We start from the raw sequence: 17,565 nt of genomic DNA on the forward strand, positions 1-17,565 counted from the left end.
TATATATATATATATATATATATATATATATATATATATATATATATATATATATATATATATATATATATATATTAATGCTGCTACCTTGCATAAAATAACAATAAGTAATTAATAATATTAAAGCTTGTAAATAATACATCCTAAACCTGGAGAGATTAAAAAAGGAATATTTATTGGTTTCAGCCATCACCAATTAGTCAAGCCAGGTTTTGATTTCTTTTTCCATTACTACTGTTTAGTATAAAATAATAATAAATAATATTAATGCTTGCAAACAATGTGTTTTGAATAAGGAAAAATTAAAAGTAACGCCTATCGGTTTCAGAAGTCACCAATCAATCTAGTCAGGCTAATTGGCCTAACTAGTGACTATAGCCGGCTCCTGCGACTTAAATAATGTGCAAAAAGTTGTTAATATATTCAATAAAGTGTTTTCTTTGACTTTCATATAGTACTTTATAATGCCCAAAAAAAGTTGAACTTTTCCCATAAACTCAATCAGGTTCACCAATAGCAGGAGAGTTATATCTTCAAACTGAGGTTATATCTTCAAACGGGAAAAACGTCGAGCCTTGGAGAACAATGGTTACTTTTCTTTTTTTCCGGGGGTAAGTCAACAGAGTGTATATAATAATTCAAGGGAAGATGACATTCTTCTCAGTTACTCGTAATATATCCGAAAGAAATGCAATTGCTTGTCTACTCAACATTTCTCCATGCAGTCAATATAAATTAGTTTTTGTCTCAAGGGCCACAAACCTTGCAGGGTATACTTTACTAAAAAGTTCATTCACTTTGTGAAAGCCGGCTACTAGACTAACTGGACTTACATTTAGCAGGAGTAACAGCGTTTCAGAAATATTTTCAAAAAAAAAATACGAGCCAATTTCCTTTTACAAAAATAATTTGTTTTACTAATTTTTTGTATTATTCGGTAAACAATTCTAGTTCAGAAAATTGTAATATAAGCATAAAATCAACCCCCATAATCATAGCATGGTACTACTCGGTCAAGATTTTATTAAGAAAATATATAAATAAAATCAAGTGACGCTAAAATTTACTTTTTTTTCATATGACTTTAGCTTAATGACGATCAAACTTAATATCTCTTAGAGATTATCTAGTCTAAAAGGCTTGCAACCACAAGTCTCCACATAAAACCTAGTTTATTTGGAAAAAAAACAACATATCTTAATAGCCTATCTAAATGGCCTATCTTAAGCTAGATCAAGTCTGGGCATTGAAACTAAAGACTGAGCCTTAGTAGTTGCGAATTCTAAGGTCAGTGACGCTACAATAATCAATGAGAAAAATTATTGTATTTGGCCAACTTTAAAAAAAGACTGTTTATTATGTGTTTTGTAAATAAATCCTTCTCTCTCTAATAAAATCAATTAAATTAAAATATTTAAATTAATAAATCTAATTGAAATTATTATACTTAATAACTAAGGAACTAAAAATAATTATCTAGTTAAATCTAATTGAAATACAATTTATTAACAAAATTAAACAATTGATCAATAAAAAAAAAATACTAAACAATAATCAATAGCAATCAGTAGTCCTACATGTTGAATCGAGTTTTTAGCATATGCAGAAATAACATAATTTCTTATAGACCATATTTTTATATGAAAAATATATTTTTTTTCATTTTTGTAATTTTTTCATATTCTTATATACTCGATAACAATTGACAGTTGAATTAATATTAGAATTTTTTATTCACTTCCTTCTATGTGATATAAATTTGAGTGCGACACATAGACCAGAGTTATGATCAATGGACTTTCACTAAGCATTTTAATAGTAAAAGGCGGGCAAAAACGACGGTCAATACTATTCTGTTACCTTTATCAGAGAAATCTCTTTACTCCATATTGCTAAATATATGAAAAACAAAAAAAAAATCACCTTGACAGACTTAGTACGTCTTGGCATAATCTTCTTCAAAACAAAATAAATTAATTGGCACAAAAACTAATATAGATTTCTTGGATAAATGTATGACCGAGTCCCGAAAGACGGTGTAACCACAAAGAATGATAAAACTTTACGAAAGTAAAGGAAGTGGTGGCGTTTTCTAAATAAATCAAGTATTGTCAACAGTCTATCCCGGAACAAAATATAACTCAGAGTTTCTATAATTTTTTACCCTTCAATTAAACATTATTCATATTTTGCTATCAGAGATTGAAAGAATCAGGGAATTATCCGGAATGTGGTTAAAAATGGAAAATCGATTTCATTTCGTTATTTTCTATTTTAATCAATTTGTATTACATTAGAAATGACAAATTAAAAGAAATAGAATTGATAAGCTGTGACAGCTATTAACCAATTTGCCTTACCACAGATGAAGGCACATTCGAGGGTATCCAATCCCGAGTCCCGCTAATTGCACTGATTTTTCGTCGCAGTTCCTTGAGAATCTCTTCCGATTGTGCCAATTCTACGGCAGTCCTTGGATTAGGATGACGTTCTTGTTGAGCTCTTAAACGATTTCTGGCTTCTTCTTCTCGCTCATACATAGTCTGAAGAGTCCGTACTACGCTCTGGTCTAGAGCTCGCTGCTGCTCATTCTATAAAATAGTTTATACAGTTATTTTTTATTGTTTTGGCAGAAGAAACATTCAGCCATTTAATTCAGCATAGTTGGAAAGTTCAATTACTGTGCTTTTGGTCTTGGAATGATCCTTCACCGTCCCTTGGGAAAGGGTTGTAAGATAAGCGAATTTGTCAATAATGTTCACATATAGTACTTGTCATTGGGAGATATACGGAAATATGGCAGGTAATTTTATGGCGGTGAGGGATGGTGGGGGGATTTTCCACGGGGAGAATTTTCCGTGCAGAAGAAAATTTTCCGTGGTAAGTTTACATAAGAAAAGTTATAGTATTTGTTATTGGGAAATATACGGAAATTTTTCGGGTTAATTTTATGGCGGGTGGGGGGAGGGAGGGATTGGGATTTTCTAGCATGATTTTAACAGTCAGAAGTTAAATTAAAAAGTTTTTTCCAACTTAAAGTAAGGAGCAACATTAAAACTAAAACAAACAGAAATTATTCTGAAGAAGAGGGGGACTGCCCCTTCTTCAACCCTCACTCTCTACGCTGAAGTTTGAATTTTTGTCCTGATTCTTTAGGAAAGACTAGTCAAACAAAAGGCCCGTTCGGTTTTGAATGAGAAGTATGTTATTAACAGCTTTAAGAATTTAGCGTAAAGAGCGAGGGTTGACGAAGGAACAGCCCCCCTTATACACAGAAATAATTTCCATTTGTTTTGAGTTTTAATGTTTCTCCTTATTTTCAGTTGATTTTTTTTTTATTTATTTAATCAAGCAATATAAACGATTAGAGCACAGCCGAACGCACTTTCAAAATCCATTGTGTCCCTGATACCAAACACGGCATTACAACGAAATTTCTAGATAGTCACTTTAATCAAGATCGGTTAAAAGGCCATCCTTGGACAAATAAATGATGCGTTAAGTGTCAGGGGTTCGTTTTTGAAGTGTAAGGACCAAGGATGTCAAATTATTCAAAAATCCCATTTCTAAACAGAAGCTTCAAAGATATATTTTAGTAGCTGAACGCGCTCTTTCTCCGCCCCTCCTCCCTCAAATTCCACCCTTTACTCCCTCCTATGAAGTTCTTACTTCCTTTAAATTCTGCTTATGGTATCATCCCACCCCATTCGAGGACATCCGATCCTTTTAGTTTCAGTCCAGGTGTATTGTAAAAAAAGCACTTTTTGGCAGCCTATCATCCTTAATCCGTGAAACTACCTGACCATCTTAATCTTTTTTAAATACAGCCTAGGGAAGTGATACTAAACTATTTTCGCAAAGCTTATTGTTTTACATGCTGTTAGAATTAAGAAGTCGAAAAGCAAATCATAGAAAGTAAATACGTTGCAAATTCTGTCCAATCTTCATCTAAGTCATTATTGAAGGACTTATGAAGTCAGTAGTCATAGTCTACGCACAGATATACACAACAGGGATGAATCTTTGATTCATTATTTTTTCCCGCCTAATCATATAGAACGGATGATCTTACAGTTGAGATCAGTCATTGATTTGTAGCAGTCGTACAGTCAATGATTGTACGGTGATCTTCCATCCATTCAATCGAAAATCCTGAAGTTTAATCCCCTTTTTAATGGCAAACTGATCGAAGGGCACTAGACGGCATTGGTGCCGAAAAAGGCTAAAAAAGATATCGAGCGAAAGCTTCAAAATAGCCATTTCAACTAGAACAACCAAAAGCCTTTTAATATGCCTCCACAAACAACAAAAAGTGCGCAGCGCAATGGACAATGGCACCCAATAATCCAAATCGTCTAACTTCAAACAGAGTCCTCACAGTTACAGCCGCCATGAATGCTTTTACCCGAGTACTTTGGTCCCCCCACGCCCAGCATTACCCCAAACAGATCCAATCGAAATTTTGAGATAGCCATTTTGTTCAGTGTAGTTAATTTCCAGATAGAAAATATGTTTTTGAGGAGGACACTCCCCCACAACCCTCAGGACAAGGGTTGTAAATTTTGCCCTGAGGGCGTATAAGGCTTTTATAGAAGGCGTTGTCGTAGAAAATTCAAAAAAGGATCATTCGATTGGAAATTCAAACGGCTAGTGCCCGTTTTAATATTCGAAAGTGATTGGAGGGCAACTATCTCCGCAGCCCATGGTTCCCTCAAACATATCCAATCAAAATAAGGTTTTTATAAAACGCGTTGTCATAGAAACTTCAAAAAGGGCTCATTCGATTGGAAATTGAAATGGCTAGTGCCCTTTTTAATAGTCGAAAGTGATGGGATGGCAACTAACACCCCTTTCACGCTCACCATTTCCCCAAACACCCTCCAATAAAAATTTTGAGATAGCCAATTTGTCCCATGACGCTCAAAGTTCAGGAAATTATACCTTTGAGCAGGACACTCCCCCCCACAGTCTTCAGGGCAAGGGTTATGCCCTTGGGGTATATAAGGTTTTTATAGAAATCTTTGTCGTAGAAACTTGAAAAAGGGCTCATTCGATTTGAAATTCAAAGGGTTAGTGCCCTTTTTGATAGTCGAAAGTGATTTGAGGGCAACAAACCCCCCTCTCGCGCCCACCTTTTCCCCAAACACATCGAATCAAAATTTTTAGATAGCCATTTAATTTAACGTAGTTGAAAGTTTTGGAAATTGGGTCTTTAAGGATGACGACCCCTCCCCCCACAGCCCTCAGGGCAATGGTTGTAATTTATGCCCTGGGGGCATATAAGGTTTTTATTGAAAGCGTTGTCGTAGAAACTTCAAAAAGGGCTCATTCAACTGAAAATTGAAAGGGCTAGTGCCCTTCTTAATAGTTGAAAGTAATTGGAGAGCAACTAACGCCCCTCACACGTCAACCATTTTCCCAAACACATCTAATCAAAATTATTAGATATCCATTTTGTTCAACGTTCTGGAAATTGGGTCTTTTGGAAGATAATCTCCCCAGAGCCCTCAGTGCAAGGGTTGTAAGTTATGCCCTGGGTGCATATAAGGTTTATATAGAAAGGTGTATCAATCATAGGCAGCGCGATGGCGCTGCCTCAGTAAAGAACGATGTTGGAACAATCTATTATTTTTTTTCCATACCAGGGCACTTCGTATCGAAGGAGTTGACGTAGAGACTTCGGAAAGTGCTCATTTGATTGGAAATTAGAGTGGCTAGTGCCCTTTTTAATAGTCGAAAGTAATTGGAGGGCAAGTAGCCCTCCCCCCGCCCACGCCCATCATTCTCCCAAACACATCCAATCAAAATTTTGAGATAGCCATTTTGTTCAGCGTAAATGATTTCCAGATAGAAAATATGTTTTTGAGGAGGACACTCCCCCACAGCCCTCAGGACAAGGGTTTTAAGTTATGCCCTGGAGGCATATAAGAACGATGTAGGCACAATGTATTATATATGATTTTTTTCCTTTGGAGCAGGGCACTTCGTATCGAAGAATTTGTCGTAGAAACTTCGGAAAGGGCTCATTCAATTGGAAATTAGAGTGGCTTGTGCCCATTTTGATAGTCAAAAATGATTGGAGGGCCACTAACAACCCTTCAACTCCCACTAATTCCCGAAACACATACAATCAAAATTTCGAGATATCCAATTTGCTCAGCGTGGTTGATTTCCAAATATAAATTATGTTTTTGAGGAGGACAGTCCCCCAAAGCCCTTAGGGCAAGAGTTGTAAGTTACGCCCTAGGTGCATATATGCTTTTTATCGAAGACATCGTAGAAACTTCAAAAAAGGCTCATTCGGTTGGAAATTCAAAGGGCTAGTGCCCTTTTTAATAGTCGAAAGTGATTAGAGGGAAAAAAGTGATCGAAGTGACTGACCCGCCTCTCGCGCCCACCTTTTCCCAAAACACATCTAATCAAAACTTAGAGATAGCCATTTTATTCAACGTAGTTTCAAGTTCTGAAAATTAGGTCTTTGAGGATGACACCCCCCTCCCCACATCCCTCAGGGCAAGGGTTGCATATTATGCCCAGGGGGCATATAAGGTTTTTATAGAATGCGCTGTCGTAGAAACTTCAAAAAGGGCTCATTCGATTGGAAATTGAAATGGCTAGCCCTTTTTAACAGTCGAAAGTGATTGGAGAGCAACTAACACCCCTTCTAGGCCCACCATTTCCCCAAACACATCCAATAAATATTTTAGGATAGCCATTTTGTTCCACGCAGTTCAAATTTCAGGAAATTATACCTTTGAGCAGGACACTCCCCCCACAGTCTTCAGAGCAAGGGTTATAGGTCATGCCCTGGGAGCATATAAGGTTTTTGTTGAAATCTTTGACGTAGAAACTTCAAAAAAGACTCATTTGATTTGAAACTCAAAGGGCTAGTGCCCTTTTTAATAGTCGAAAGTGATTTGAAGGCAACTAACCCCCCTCTCACGCCCATCTTTTCCCCAAACGCATCCAATCATATTTTAGATAGCCATTTTATTCAACGTAGTTGAAAGTTTTGGAAATTAGGTCTTTGAGGATAACAACCCCCCCCCCCAGCCCTCAGGGCAAGGGTTGTAAGTTTCCCTGGGGACACATTAAGGTTTTTATTGAAAGCGTATAAACTTCAAAAGGCCTCATTCCACTGGAAATTGAAAAGATTAGTGTCTTTTTTAATAGTTGAAAGTAACTGGAGAACGACTAGCGCCCCTCTCACGCCCATCCTTTTCCCAAAGACATCCAATCAAAATTCTGAGATATCCATTTTGTTTAACGTAGTTGAAAGTTCTTTAAATTAGGTCTCTTAGGGCGATAACCCCCTCAAAGCTCTCAGTGCAAGGGTTCTAAGTTATGCCCTGGGGGCATATAAAGTTTATATAGAAAGTTGTTATAGAAACTTCAAAAAGAGCTCATTTGATTGGAAATTAAATTTTCCCTTTTTAATAGTCAAATGGGAGTGGAGAGTAATTAACCCCCCTCTTACACCCACCATTTCCTCAAAAACATTCAATCAAAGTTTAGGGATAGCCATTTCGTTCAACGTAGTTGAAAGTTCTAGAAATTATGTATTTAAGAATGACAAACCCCCCAGAGCCCCAAGCACAATGGTTGTAAGTTCTGCCCCTGAGCCATATAAGGTTTTTACAGATAGAGTTGTCGTAAAACTTTAAAAGGGGCTTATTTGATCGGAAATTGAGAGGGAGAGTGCCCTTTTTAAAAGTTGATAGTAAGGGGAACGTAACTACACCCCTTTCAAGCCCACCATTCCTCCAAATACATCCAATCAAAATTTTCAGATAGCCATTGTGTTCAAAGTAGTAGAAAGTTCTGGAAATTAGGTCTTTGAGAATGACCCCCCCCCCAACACTCAGAGCAAGGGTTGTAAGTTATGCCCTGGGTTATATAAGATTTTTATTGAAAGTTTTGTCGTAGAAACTTCAAAAGGGCTCATTTGATTGGAAATTGAAAGGGCTAGGGCAATTTTTAATAGTTGAAGGTTATTGGAGAGCGACTACTGCCCCTCTCACACCCACCATTTCCCCAAACACATCCAATCAAAATTTTGAGATAACCATTTTGTTTAACGTAATTGAAAGTTCTGGAAATTCGGTCTTAGAGGATGGCAACCACCCTAATAGACCTTAGGGTGAGGGTTGTAATTTATGCCCTGGGAGCACATAAGGTGTTTATAGAAATCGTTGTCGTTTCAAAAGGGCTCATTCGATTGGAAATCGAAAGGTCTAGTGCCCTTTTTAATAGTCGAAAGTGATTGGAAGGCTTGACATTTTTATAGTAAAGATCGCAGTGGGTATAATGTGTTATTTGTTTTTGTTGTTGTTGTTTAAACCAGGGCACCTTATATCAAAGGACCTGTCGTGGTAATTTCGAAAAGGGCTCATTCGATTGAAAATAGAAATGGCTGATGCCCATTTTAAAAGTCAAAAGTGATTGGAGGGCACCTAATCCCCCTCCCACTCCCACCCTCCCACACCCACACTTCCATTTGCCCATTACGTTTAAAAACTACATGTTGCCTTAAGATTAAATCAAACTGCACTGTGTTAACGCTAATTCCCAATAAGGCATCTCAGCAGTATCCCAAGAACGACTGAGGGTATTATGTTCAAACTTTCGGGGCTACTTCTGCTCTTAAAATTTAACCAAATCAAAATAGCGTAAGTGTATCCAAGCTATCACAGAAAGTAAACAGAGTTTTTTTGCGAATGGTATCAAGTTTTCATTTCAGGTCAACTAGAGGAGGTATGAAACAAAATTAAACAGTACTATTTGTTTCCATATTTTTAAAAGGGTGTATGTAGACCCCGAAGCCACGCCGAAAAGTCGGCGGCACGCCGCCGGAAAAAAAACGGCGGCGCACCGCCGAGCTTGCATCAGCGCGCTGACGCCGCCGCTGATTCTATCGGCGGCGGTGTCACTAATACGCCGCCGTTTTTTTTTGTTTTTTTTCTCTCTTTTTTGGAAATCGATATCAACCTCCGGGCTTCAACTGTCATCCCGGCTAATCTGTTTCTTAAAGATCAATACTGTCAACTTGGGCTTGCCATGCATATTGGTTCGTCAGAAGAAGAAGATGAATTTTTTCTTGAAGCAAAAATTCTACCTTCCAATTTAAAGCTCTGTCAATTTTTCCTTCTGATTTTTCGGATGAAAAGAGGTAGGTAAAAGAGCATTAGGCAATTCAGGATGTTATAGGCAGCGCAATCGAGCTGTCTAAGTAAAGAACAATGTTGGCAAAATTTTTTTTTTTTTTTTTTTTTTTTTTTTTTCATTCCACAACAATTCGTATCGAAGGAGTTGTCGTAGAAACTTCAAAAAGGGCTCATTCGATTGGAAATTGGAATAACTAGTGCCCTTTTGAATAGTCAAAAGTGATTGGAAGGCAGCTAACACCCCTTCCACGCCCACCGTTTCTCCAAACACATCCAATCAAAATTTTAAGATAGCCATTTTGTTCAGCGTAGTTGATTTCCAGATAGAAAATATATTTTGAGGAGGATATTTTGTTCAGAGTAACTGATTTCCAGAGAGAAAATATATTTTTTGAGGAGGTTACTCCCCCACAACCCTTAGGGCAAGGGTTTTGTAGTTATGCCCTGGAGGTATATAAGAACGATGTTGGCACAGTGTATTATTTATTATTTTTTCCTTTAGACCAGGGCACTTCATATCGAAGAAGTTGTTGTAGAAACTTCGAAAGGGCTCATTCAATCAAAGATTGGAGTGGCTTGTGCCCTTTTTAATAGTCGAAAATGATTGGAAGGCAACTAACACCCCTTCCACGCCCACCATTTTCTGAAACACATCCAATCAAAATTTTGAGATAGCCATTTTGTTTAATGTAGTTGAAAGTTTTGGAAATTAGGTCTTAGAGGATGACAAACACCCTCACAGCCCTTAGGGTAAGGGTTTTAATTTATGCCCTGGGGGCATATACGGTGTTTATAGAAAGCGTTGTCATAGAAACTCAAAAAGGGATCATTAGTTTGGAAATCGAAAAGCCTAGTGCCCTTTTTAATAATCGAAAGTGATTGGAAACTAATCCTCCTCCCACGCCCACCATCCTATTTGCATTTTTGCTTAAAAATTAAATGTTGCCGTAAGATTAAATCAAATTGCATCGTATGAATGCTAATTCCCAATAAGGCATTTCAGCAGTGTCTAAGGAACGACTGAGGGTATTATGTTCAAACTCTCAGGGCTTCTTCTGCTCTTAAAATTTGATCAAATCAAAATAGCGTAAGTGTATCCAAGCTATCAAAGAAAGTAAACAAATTTTTTTGCGAATGTTATCAAGTTTTCCATTTCAGGTCAACTAGAAGAGGTATGAAACTAAATTAAACACCACTATTTGTGTCCAGATTTTTATAAGGGTCTGTGTTGTTAAATTTTGCTGAAAATTGTTTTCCAGCATACAAATAGCAGGCCAAACTATAAATTCTTAAAAAAACGAAAAGATTTAAAGTATGATTTTCTTTTTCCCTGAAAAGACTATGTCAATATAAAACGAACAGAAATTAATTAAGAAAACTGTTTCCAAAAAGTTAGTTTTTTCAAAGAAAAGTAAAGAACTACATTAAACCAAAAATGAGCAAAATTAAAATCAAATAATCTACCAAGCGTGAAACTACCACAAATCAGCATCGACAAATAAATGAAACCCAAAACGAACAGAAATTACAATAAATAACCGAGTAAAACCCAAAACTAGCAGAAATTAACATAAGTTGGGCTCAAAACCCCTATGCCTTCCCAAGGCCAGAACATAATTTGTACTTTACTGAAAAAAATACAAATGAATACGCATTGTCAGTTTAATATACATATACTGATATTTAGTAATCAAAATGTTAATATTATTTGATTTATTAAAGTTATAGAAGTAAAAACATTTATATTTTTTCAGTAAAGTGAAAGCGAGAATATCCAAAGCGTCTTCTGCCATGGGCAGACTGAACCGTCACCTCTGGCGAAAACCAAACATCAGTCGTACAACGAAGCTGCGGATTTTCAACGCCCTCGTCGGCTCTGTGATGCTCTATGGAGCTGAAACATGACAAGCTTCAGGCGCAACCCTTAAGGCAATTGATGTCTTTCAGTCGAAAAGCCTGAGGAGGATCGAAGGTCTACAATGGCTCGACTTCTTCAGCAATGAGAAGCTGCTGCAGCTCACCAAGCAGGCTCGGTTTTCGACCCAAGCAGCCGAGCGAACATTACGATGGTTCGGAAACCTACTTCGAATGCCTCCACACATACTGCGAAAACGATCCACGACTTTGACCCCGTCAAAGCCGGTTGGAAGCGACCTCGCGGCCGACCAAAGAAACGATGGTCTGACAGCTTTTCCGAGTTCCTGAATAGGCAAATATCAGGCTGAGCGATGTGCTAACGCTTGCCATGGACCGAAGTGGATGGAGGAGGCAGACGTCACTCTCTATGCCGAGCAGCGCCCGGCAGGAGACATAAGTAAGTAAGTAAGTAAAGTGAAAATTATGTTATGGCCTTGGGAAGGCATAGGGGTTTTGAGCCCAACTTATGTTAATTTCTGCTCGTTTTGAGTTTGACTCAGTTATTTATTGTTATTTTTGTTCGTTTTGGGTTTCATTTATTTATCGATGCTGATTTGAGGTAGTTTCCCGCTTGGTAGATTATCAAGAGCTAGTATAGAAATCTATGTACAGAAATGAATTACATTTTTTTTGCACAGTTAGCAGATCATACTGAAGTTGAAGTAGCCATAAACTTTGACATGAAAAATTATAGCTTGACCACTTCTTTCAGAAAAGAATTTCGGACGGTTATTCCGTGTTGATAAGAAAAGAGGGTAAAGGTGCAGTTCAGTTCCTCCTGTAGTGTAGGGCACAGGAGCCCTATGGTGAAGGTGCAGGTTTGTTCTCCCTTATAAAACAACTTATTTCAGTAGATATAAAGAAGCAGCCCATTTGCGGCATTCTGTGGGACCCCAATGTCCAATACTAGTATCAGATCCTACGAGTGGCAGTTTACGCTCGCCAAGTTCTGGCTGTACCGGCCACATGTGCCCCAGCTAAACGGCTTTTTAGCACGACAGGACTGATAGTGACTGCAAAAAGATCAATGGCTCCAGTCAGAGTGAACAAACTCATTTTTGTTACATCAATTGTAACTGAAGTGATGTAACCGCTGATTTAAAATTGTTGGTGTTGTTAAGCCATGGTATCTGATTTGTATAGTGTTTTTTCGATGTTGTTATTTGTTTTGTTTTGTTTTTTCACTTCCTTTTCGTATGCATTTGATGAACAGGAGATGTTTGAACTTCAAACTTTGAAAATTATACACACATTAGCCCAAATCATTAACAAGAAGGAAATGACTAAAAAAGGGGATTTTATAGGAACAATGCAATGTTAAACATAAACACAACATAGGTTTCCCTGGGTCTAGTGGCTAAAAATGAGAATTCTACTTGGTCTGATCGACGGTGAACATAAATCCTTTCCACACGGCCCAACAAATTCCTGTTTTGTCATATTGTTCTTGTATGTTTTTAGCCAACCATTTAAAAATCCTTACTAAAATCGAGGTTGAACGTGCTTGGTGAAGTGGAAATTTTTTTATTATTTTTAATCAGAAAAATCGGCGCGCCACGGCGCACCGCCGGTCCAAAATCGGCGGCGCGCCGCCAGGCGCGCCGCTGCCGATACTGAATCACACATTAGCCACCGTCATTTCGGCGTGGCGCGGCGTCGGGGACTAGGTGTATGTTTGTAAAAATTGCTGAAAATTTTTCTCCAGCATACAAATAGCAGTCCAAACTATAAACTATTAATAAAAATGTTTCAAACTATTATTTTATTTTTCCCTGAAAAGACTGTATCACCTTAAAACGAACAGAAATAAATTAAAAAAAACTTTCCACCAAATAGGTTTGTCAAAGAAAAGTAAAGAAATCCATTAAGCAAAAAATGAGCAAAAATAAAATCCAAAAATCTACCAAGCGTGAAACTACCACAAATCAGCATCGATAAATAAATGAAACCCAGAACGTACAGAAATTATAATAAATAACCGATTTAAACTCAAAACGAGCAGAAATTAACATAAGTTGGGCGCAAAACCCCTATGCCTTCCTTAGGCCAGAACAAAATTTGCACTTCACTGAAAAAATACAAATGAATGTGCATTGTCAGTTTAATACACATATACTGATATTTAGTAATCAAAATGTTAATATTATTTGATTTATTAAAGTTATAAAAGTAAAAACATTTATATTTTTTCAGTAAAGTGCAAATTATGTTAATGCAGTTAGCTCATTAGTGCATCAGTGCAGTTAGCTCATCCGCTGGTAAGTCAGAGGGGACTCGGTTCACTACACCAATATATTTAGGGCTCTTTATGGCAGCAGAAATCTGCGGCTGGTTGGTCTTGATTGACTCAAGAATGGTTTCAGCTGTGTTTTTGGAACGAACCACTAGTTTCCAGTCCGATTTGACTTTCCGTAATTCAGATTATGTCACTAGTATCCGTAAATACCGAATCTATGAATCTCTTTCTAGTACTCGGGGTATCAAGCGACTCGGGCAGATTTTTCAGTACGATTGCATAGGAGGGCTTATCAGGCTGGTTTGAAGCGCTTGGCCATTCGATGGGTTTGTTGGCATTAATAGCAAAATGGCTCTTGATAACTCGAGACATTTCATTCACTTTAATAGCAACGGTTGCTGCAGTAGCTTCACTAATAGCTGGGACTGAACAGGGAGAATAAATAACAAAGGTCGGAAATTTGGTCTTCTTGACGTGAGCTTGGTGAATCCATCTGCAAATGTCCGTAAAATTCTCTTCATCTTTTTGAATTTTACAGCGTGTTGTAAACTGCATTAGTTGATGGATTGATTCTTTGGCTTTCAGAATTTCTTCTGGTGTGAAAAAGCCGACGCCTGTATCAATTATACCCTCCAGTTTTTCTCCTCTTTCCATACTACGGCTCACTAAGTTCAACACAGCTTTCAAGAATAATTTGTCCTCCATTTCCGTCGACATCCCGAAAACAAAGCGGTACTGTCGACGCATTTTAAGAAAAGGTTGAAAATTGCTTATAAGATTTGCGTAAGGAAATCTTCTATTGGCAACTTCCAATCGTAAACACTGAGCTAAACTAATTGTTCCCAGGGGAAATCACAGCGGTCAAAATAATCAAACCATAGATAAGCCGATTATAAAAAGTCTTGAAATAAGTCCACTGGGAAATTACTCACAATGTAAAACAGGGTTTTATCCAAAAAAGAGTTCTTTACACCACACGCTCTAGATAAAGACTGATCTAAATCGAGACGGAAAATGGAGGACAAATATATATATATATATATATATATATATATATATATATATATATATATATATATATATATATATATATATATATATATATATATATATATATATATATATATATATATATATATATATATATATATATATATATATATATATATATATATATATATATATATATATATATATATATATATATATATATATATATATATATATATATATATATATATATATATATATATATATATATATATATATATATATATAAATGTTTTAACAAATAAAAACAAGAAAATTAATTATTTTTCAAAGCTCACTGAAGGCATTTTGGGTCTTACCACAGTAAGATAATATTTAGTGCTGAATTTATGTATACTTTTGTTAAAATTTCAACAAATAAAAAAAGAAAATTAATTATTTTTCAAGGCTCAATGAAGGTATTTTGCGTCTTACCACAGTAAATAATATTTAATGCTGAATTTATGTATACCTTCGTTAAAATTTCAACCAATAAAAGAGAAAATTAATTATTTTTCAAGGCTCACTGAAGGTATTTTGGGTCTTACCACAGTAATATAATGTTTAATGCTGGATTTATGTATACCTTTGTTAAAATTTCAACAAATAAAAAAAGAAAACTAATTATCTTTCAAGGCTCACTGAAGCTATTTTGGGTCTTACCACAGTAAGATAATATTTAATGCTGAAACAAGAAAATTATTTATTTTTGTCCAACAATTATCGCTCCATGGACAGCACCAAATTAAAAGTGAACAAAAATATACCGATATAATAAGTGTATGAGAATGGTAAAAATCCGCACGATTTGAAACAATCAAAAGTTTCAAGTGACAAAATATAATGAGAAAAGCTTAATAAACAAACTTAAATATTGCTCTTAATATGATTCTACCCCCCCAAAAAATTACCCCGATTATTTTAGTCCACACAAATATATATAATACATAGTGTATAATACCTAGTACACGTTAATTAATCACTAGTGACTCCAGAGAAATTGTTCCAGAAGAGAGTGCCCCCTCAATGTCCCTTTAAAGAGACATCGTGTTTACGCTTTAGATACAAAATTTTTCTATGTCTAGAGTGTAACGAATCAATTATAAGAGCAGTATAACCAAAGAGAATAGGAGGAAAATCAGGACAAAACTGTACAAAAAAAGTTACTTTTCTTCCCCTAAATCTCCTGATTTTTCACGGTGTCTTTGTTTTTACAATTTAAATATGATTTTGACGACTCCCCATCCCCTATCCGGGCAAAGTTTGTGAATATTGACCCCCCCCCTCCGCTCCTTCCATACACAGTGACCAAGAAAAAAAAACAAAAACTTGGCTTTTTACCTAGGCAGTGCTATAGCACTACCTCTGCTAGTGTCCATATTATATTTATTTTTTCCCTAACTGAGAAAAATTTCAAGTTAACATTCAATTGACGATTGCAATCACTGAATTGCGTTCAAAAGCACTTACAGAAACCTATTAAATTAGTTATGTGCTTATTGTGTGTCAGAGCTCAGTAAGCTGAAATTCGTTCTTTTCTAAATAGAAAATTCTTAGTCTATTGGTGTATCTATCAAGATAAATTAAAAAATCTTCCAGTTACAAACTTTTTAACAGGTACTATGAAGCTGAAAGATTTTTAACCTAATGTTTTTTTTTTGAATTTCAACTATAATTTCTTAATAGAACAGAAACACTAAAGTCGTATAGAGACTGAAAGTTAAACCACTAAACTTAGGCCACATCTTCCAAGTTTCGAATCTCTTGCGTAAAATTAACTTTGCTGTCCAAAAGACGGAGCATATTCAATATGAAATTACAATTAAGTAAAATAAGCTATTATATTGTTTATATAAAATTGTTTATATAAATTATATAAAATAAGCTATTATATATATTGAACGCGAAGCAATTGATGATATCAATGTTTACATAAAAAAAACTAATGTAAATATTACTTCATTATTAGAAGCTAATACAACTATGTAAACATAAAACTTACATCGACCGGTTTCGGCAAGCTAATGAGCCTATCTTTGGGTATATCAGGTCCTTGAATTGACGGCGTTATGTTAACAGGGCTTAAAGGCATGCTTGTTGGTGAAGAAGGTGAATAACCGTTGAAACTACTGCTGGAGTTTTGACCAATCAGAGTTAAAGTAACAAACGGTCCAGCAGCTGAAAAGAATGAAATTCGTCAATAATTTGAAGAAATTTGAGAAAATACCATATCGGCCGTTCCTTACTCAAAACACTACATATTAGAAATGCTTCAATAGCTAATATTCATGTGTTTGTCTACTGTCTATGCTCTAGAACTGTTTTGACGCAGATTTTTTTTTTCTTAATTTTAGTTCATAGCATGCAAATATGAAGCATCTTACTTATGTATGCACGTTTTTAATATTAACATCATTCTTTAACTACGTTTTGAAACAATCTTTTAAATTTGGCTTCTGTCTTTTATTAATTTGTTTATACCAAAAACTTGAGAATATTTTTCTCTTTCCCTAAACTTTTGATATGTTTCAAACGCTTATAATTTTCGGCTGCTTAATTTTTAAAAACTTGTTTTCTTTTAATCTGATTTTTTTTTTTTTTTCGAGGAGGATTAACTACAAGAAATTTCAACGAATATATCTACAAGAAAGCGATTTAATAGTATTGTTGTATACTATTAACACAATTTAATAGTGTAATTGATAAAATATTAATATTTGTTACTTATACAAATTTGTTAATAATACATTAAATTGTTATAAATAATTTAATGTGTTTCAGTTACACTCAAGCTCTGCTGTAGCACATGTCAATTTTAGAATTATTTAAGTTTTGTTATTATTATTTTATTCTTTGTTGTCTACTGAGGACAAGTATACACCCAAACCGCAAAGATTTTCATCAGCGCTAGCAACTCCCAAAAATCGTCTACACCAGGTGGCACAAACAAAACGTAGCAGAAGTATGCCGCGTGTGGTCCAAAGTGTACCACGCAGGGTGTAAGAAACAGAGGATGGCGAAAGCTTGCCACCCGTGGCGATTTGACACGTGTACCCGATAGAAGAGTTTGCGACCCACGGTTCTAATGTTTTCGTCCCAGTGCATAAAAAAATTTATTTCTTGTCCTGAGTTTTATAGATTATGAGCAAGCGTTCGATTCTGTTGAGAGAAGAGCTTTAGTAAATGTTTTATCCTTGTATGGTATACCAGACAAATACA

The 17,565-nt window shown here is 35.8% G+C and overlaps 1 protein-coding gene across 5 annotated transcripts in view; it reads right to left on the reverse strand.

The window, feature by feature from the left end:
- The window catches only part of RhoGEF2 (Rho guanine nucleotide exchange factor 2), a 358,602-nt gene that overhangs the window by 283,699 nt on the left and 57,338 nt on the right, over positions 1 to 17,565 (reverse strand). For all 5 annotated transcript variants that reach the window (XM_089092512.1, XM_089092511.1, XM_089092510.1 and 2 more), the window contains 2 exons: positions 16,349 to 16,524; positions 2,361 to 2,591 (listed from right to left, as the gene is read on the reverse strand). In XM_089092512.1, the coding sequence (XP_088948638.1) occupies positions 2,361 to 2,591; positions 16,349 to 16,524 (407 nt within the window). The remainder of the gene's footprint in view (positions 1 to 2,360; positions 2,592 to 16,348; positions 16,525 to 17,565) is intronic.

The sequence above is a fragment of the Artemia sp. Qi Xiang Cuo genome, chromosome 7 (assembly GCF_049724085.1).
Source record: "Artemia sp. Qi Xiang Cuo chromosome 7, ASM4972408v1, whole genome shotgun sequence".
NCBI lineage: Eukaryota > Metazoa > Arthropoda > Branchiopoda > Anostraca > Artemiidae > Artemia > Artemia sp. Qi Xiang Cuo.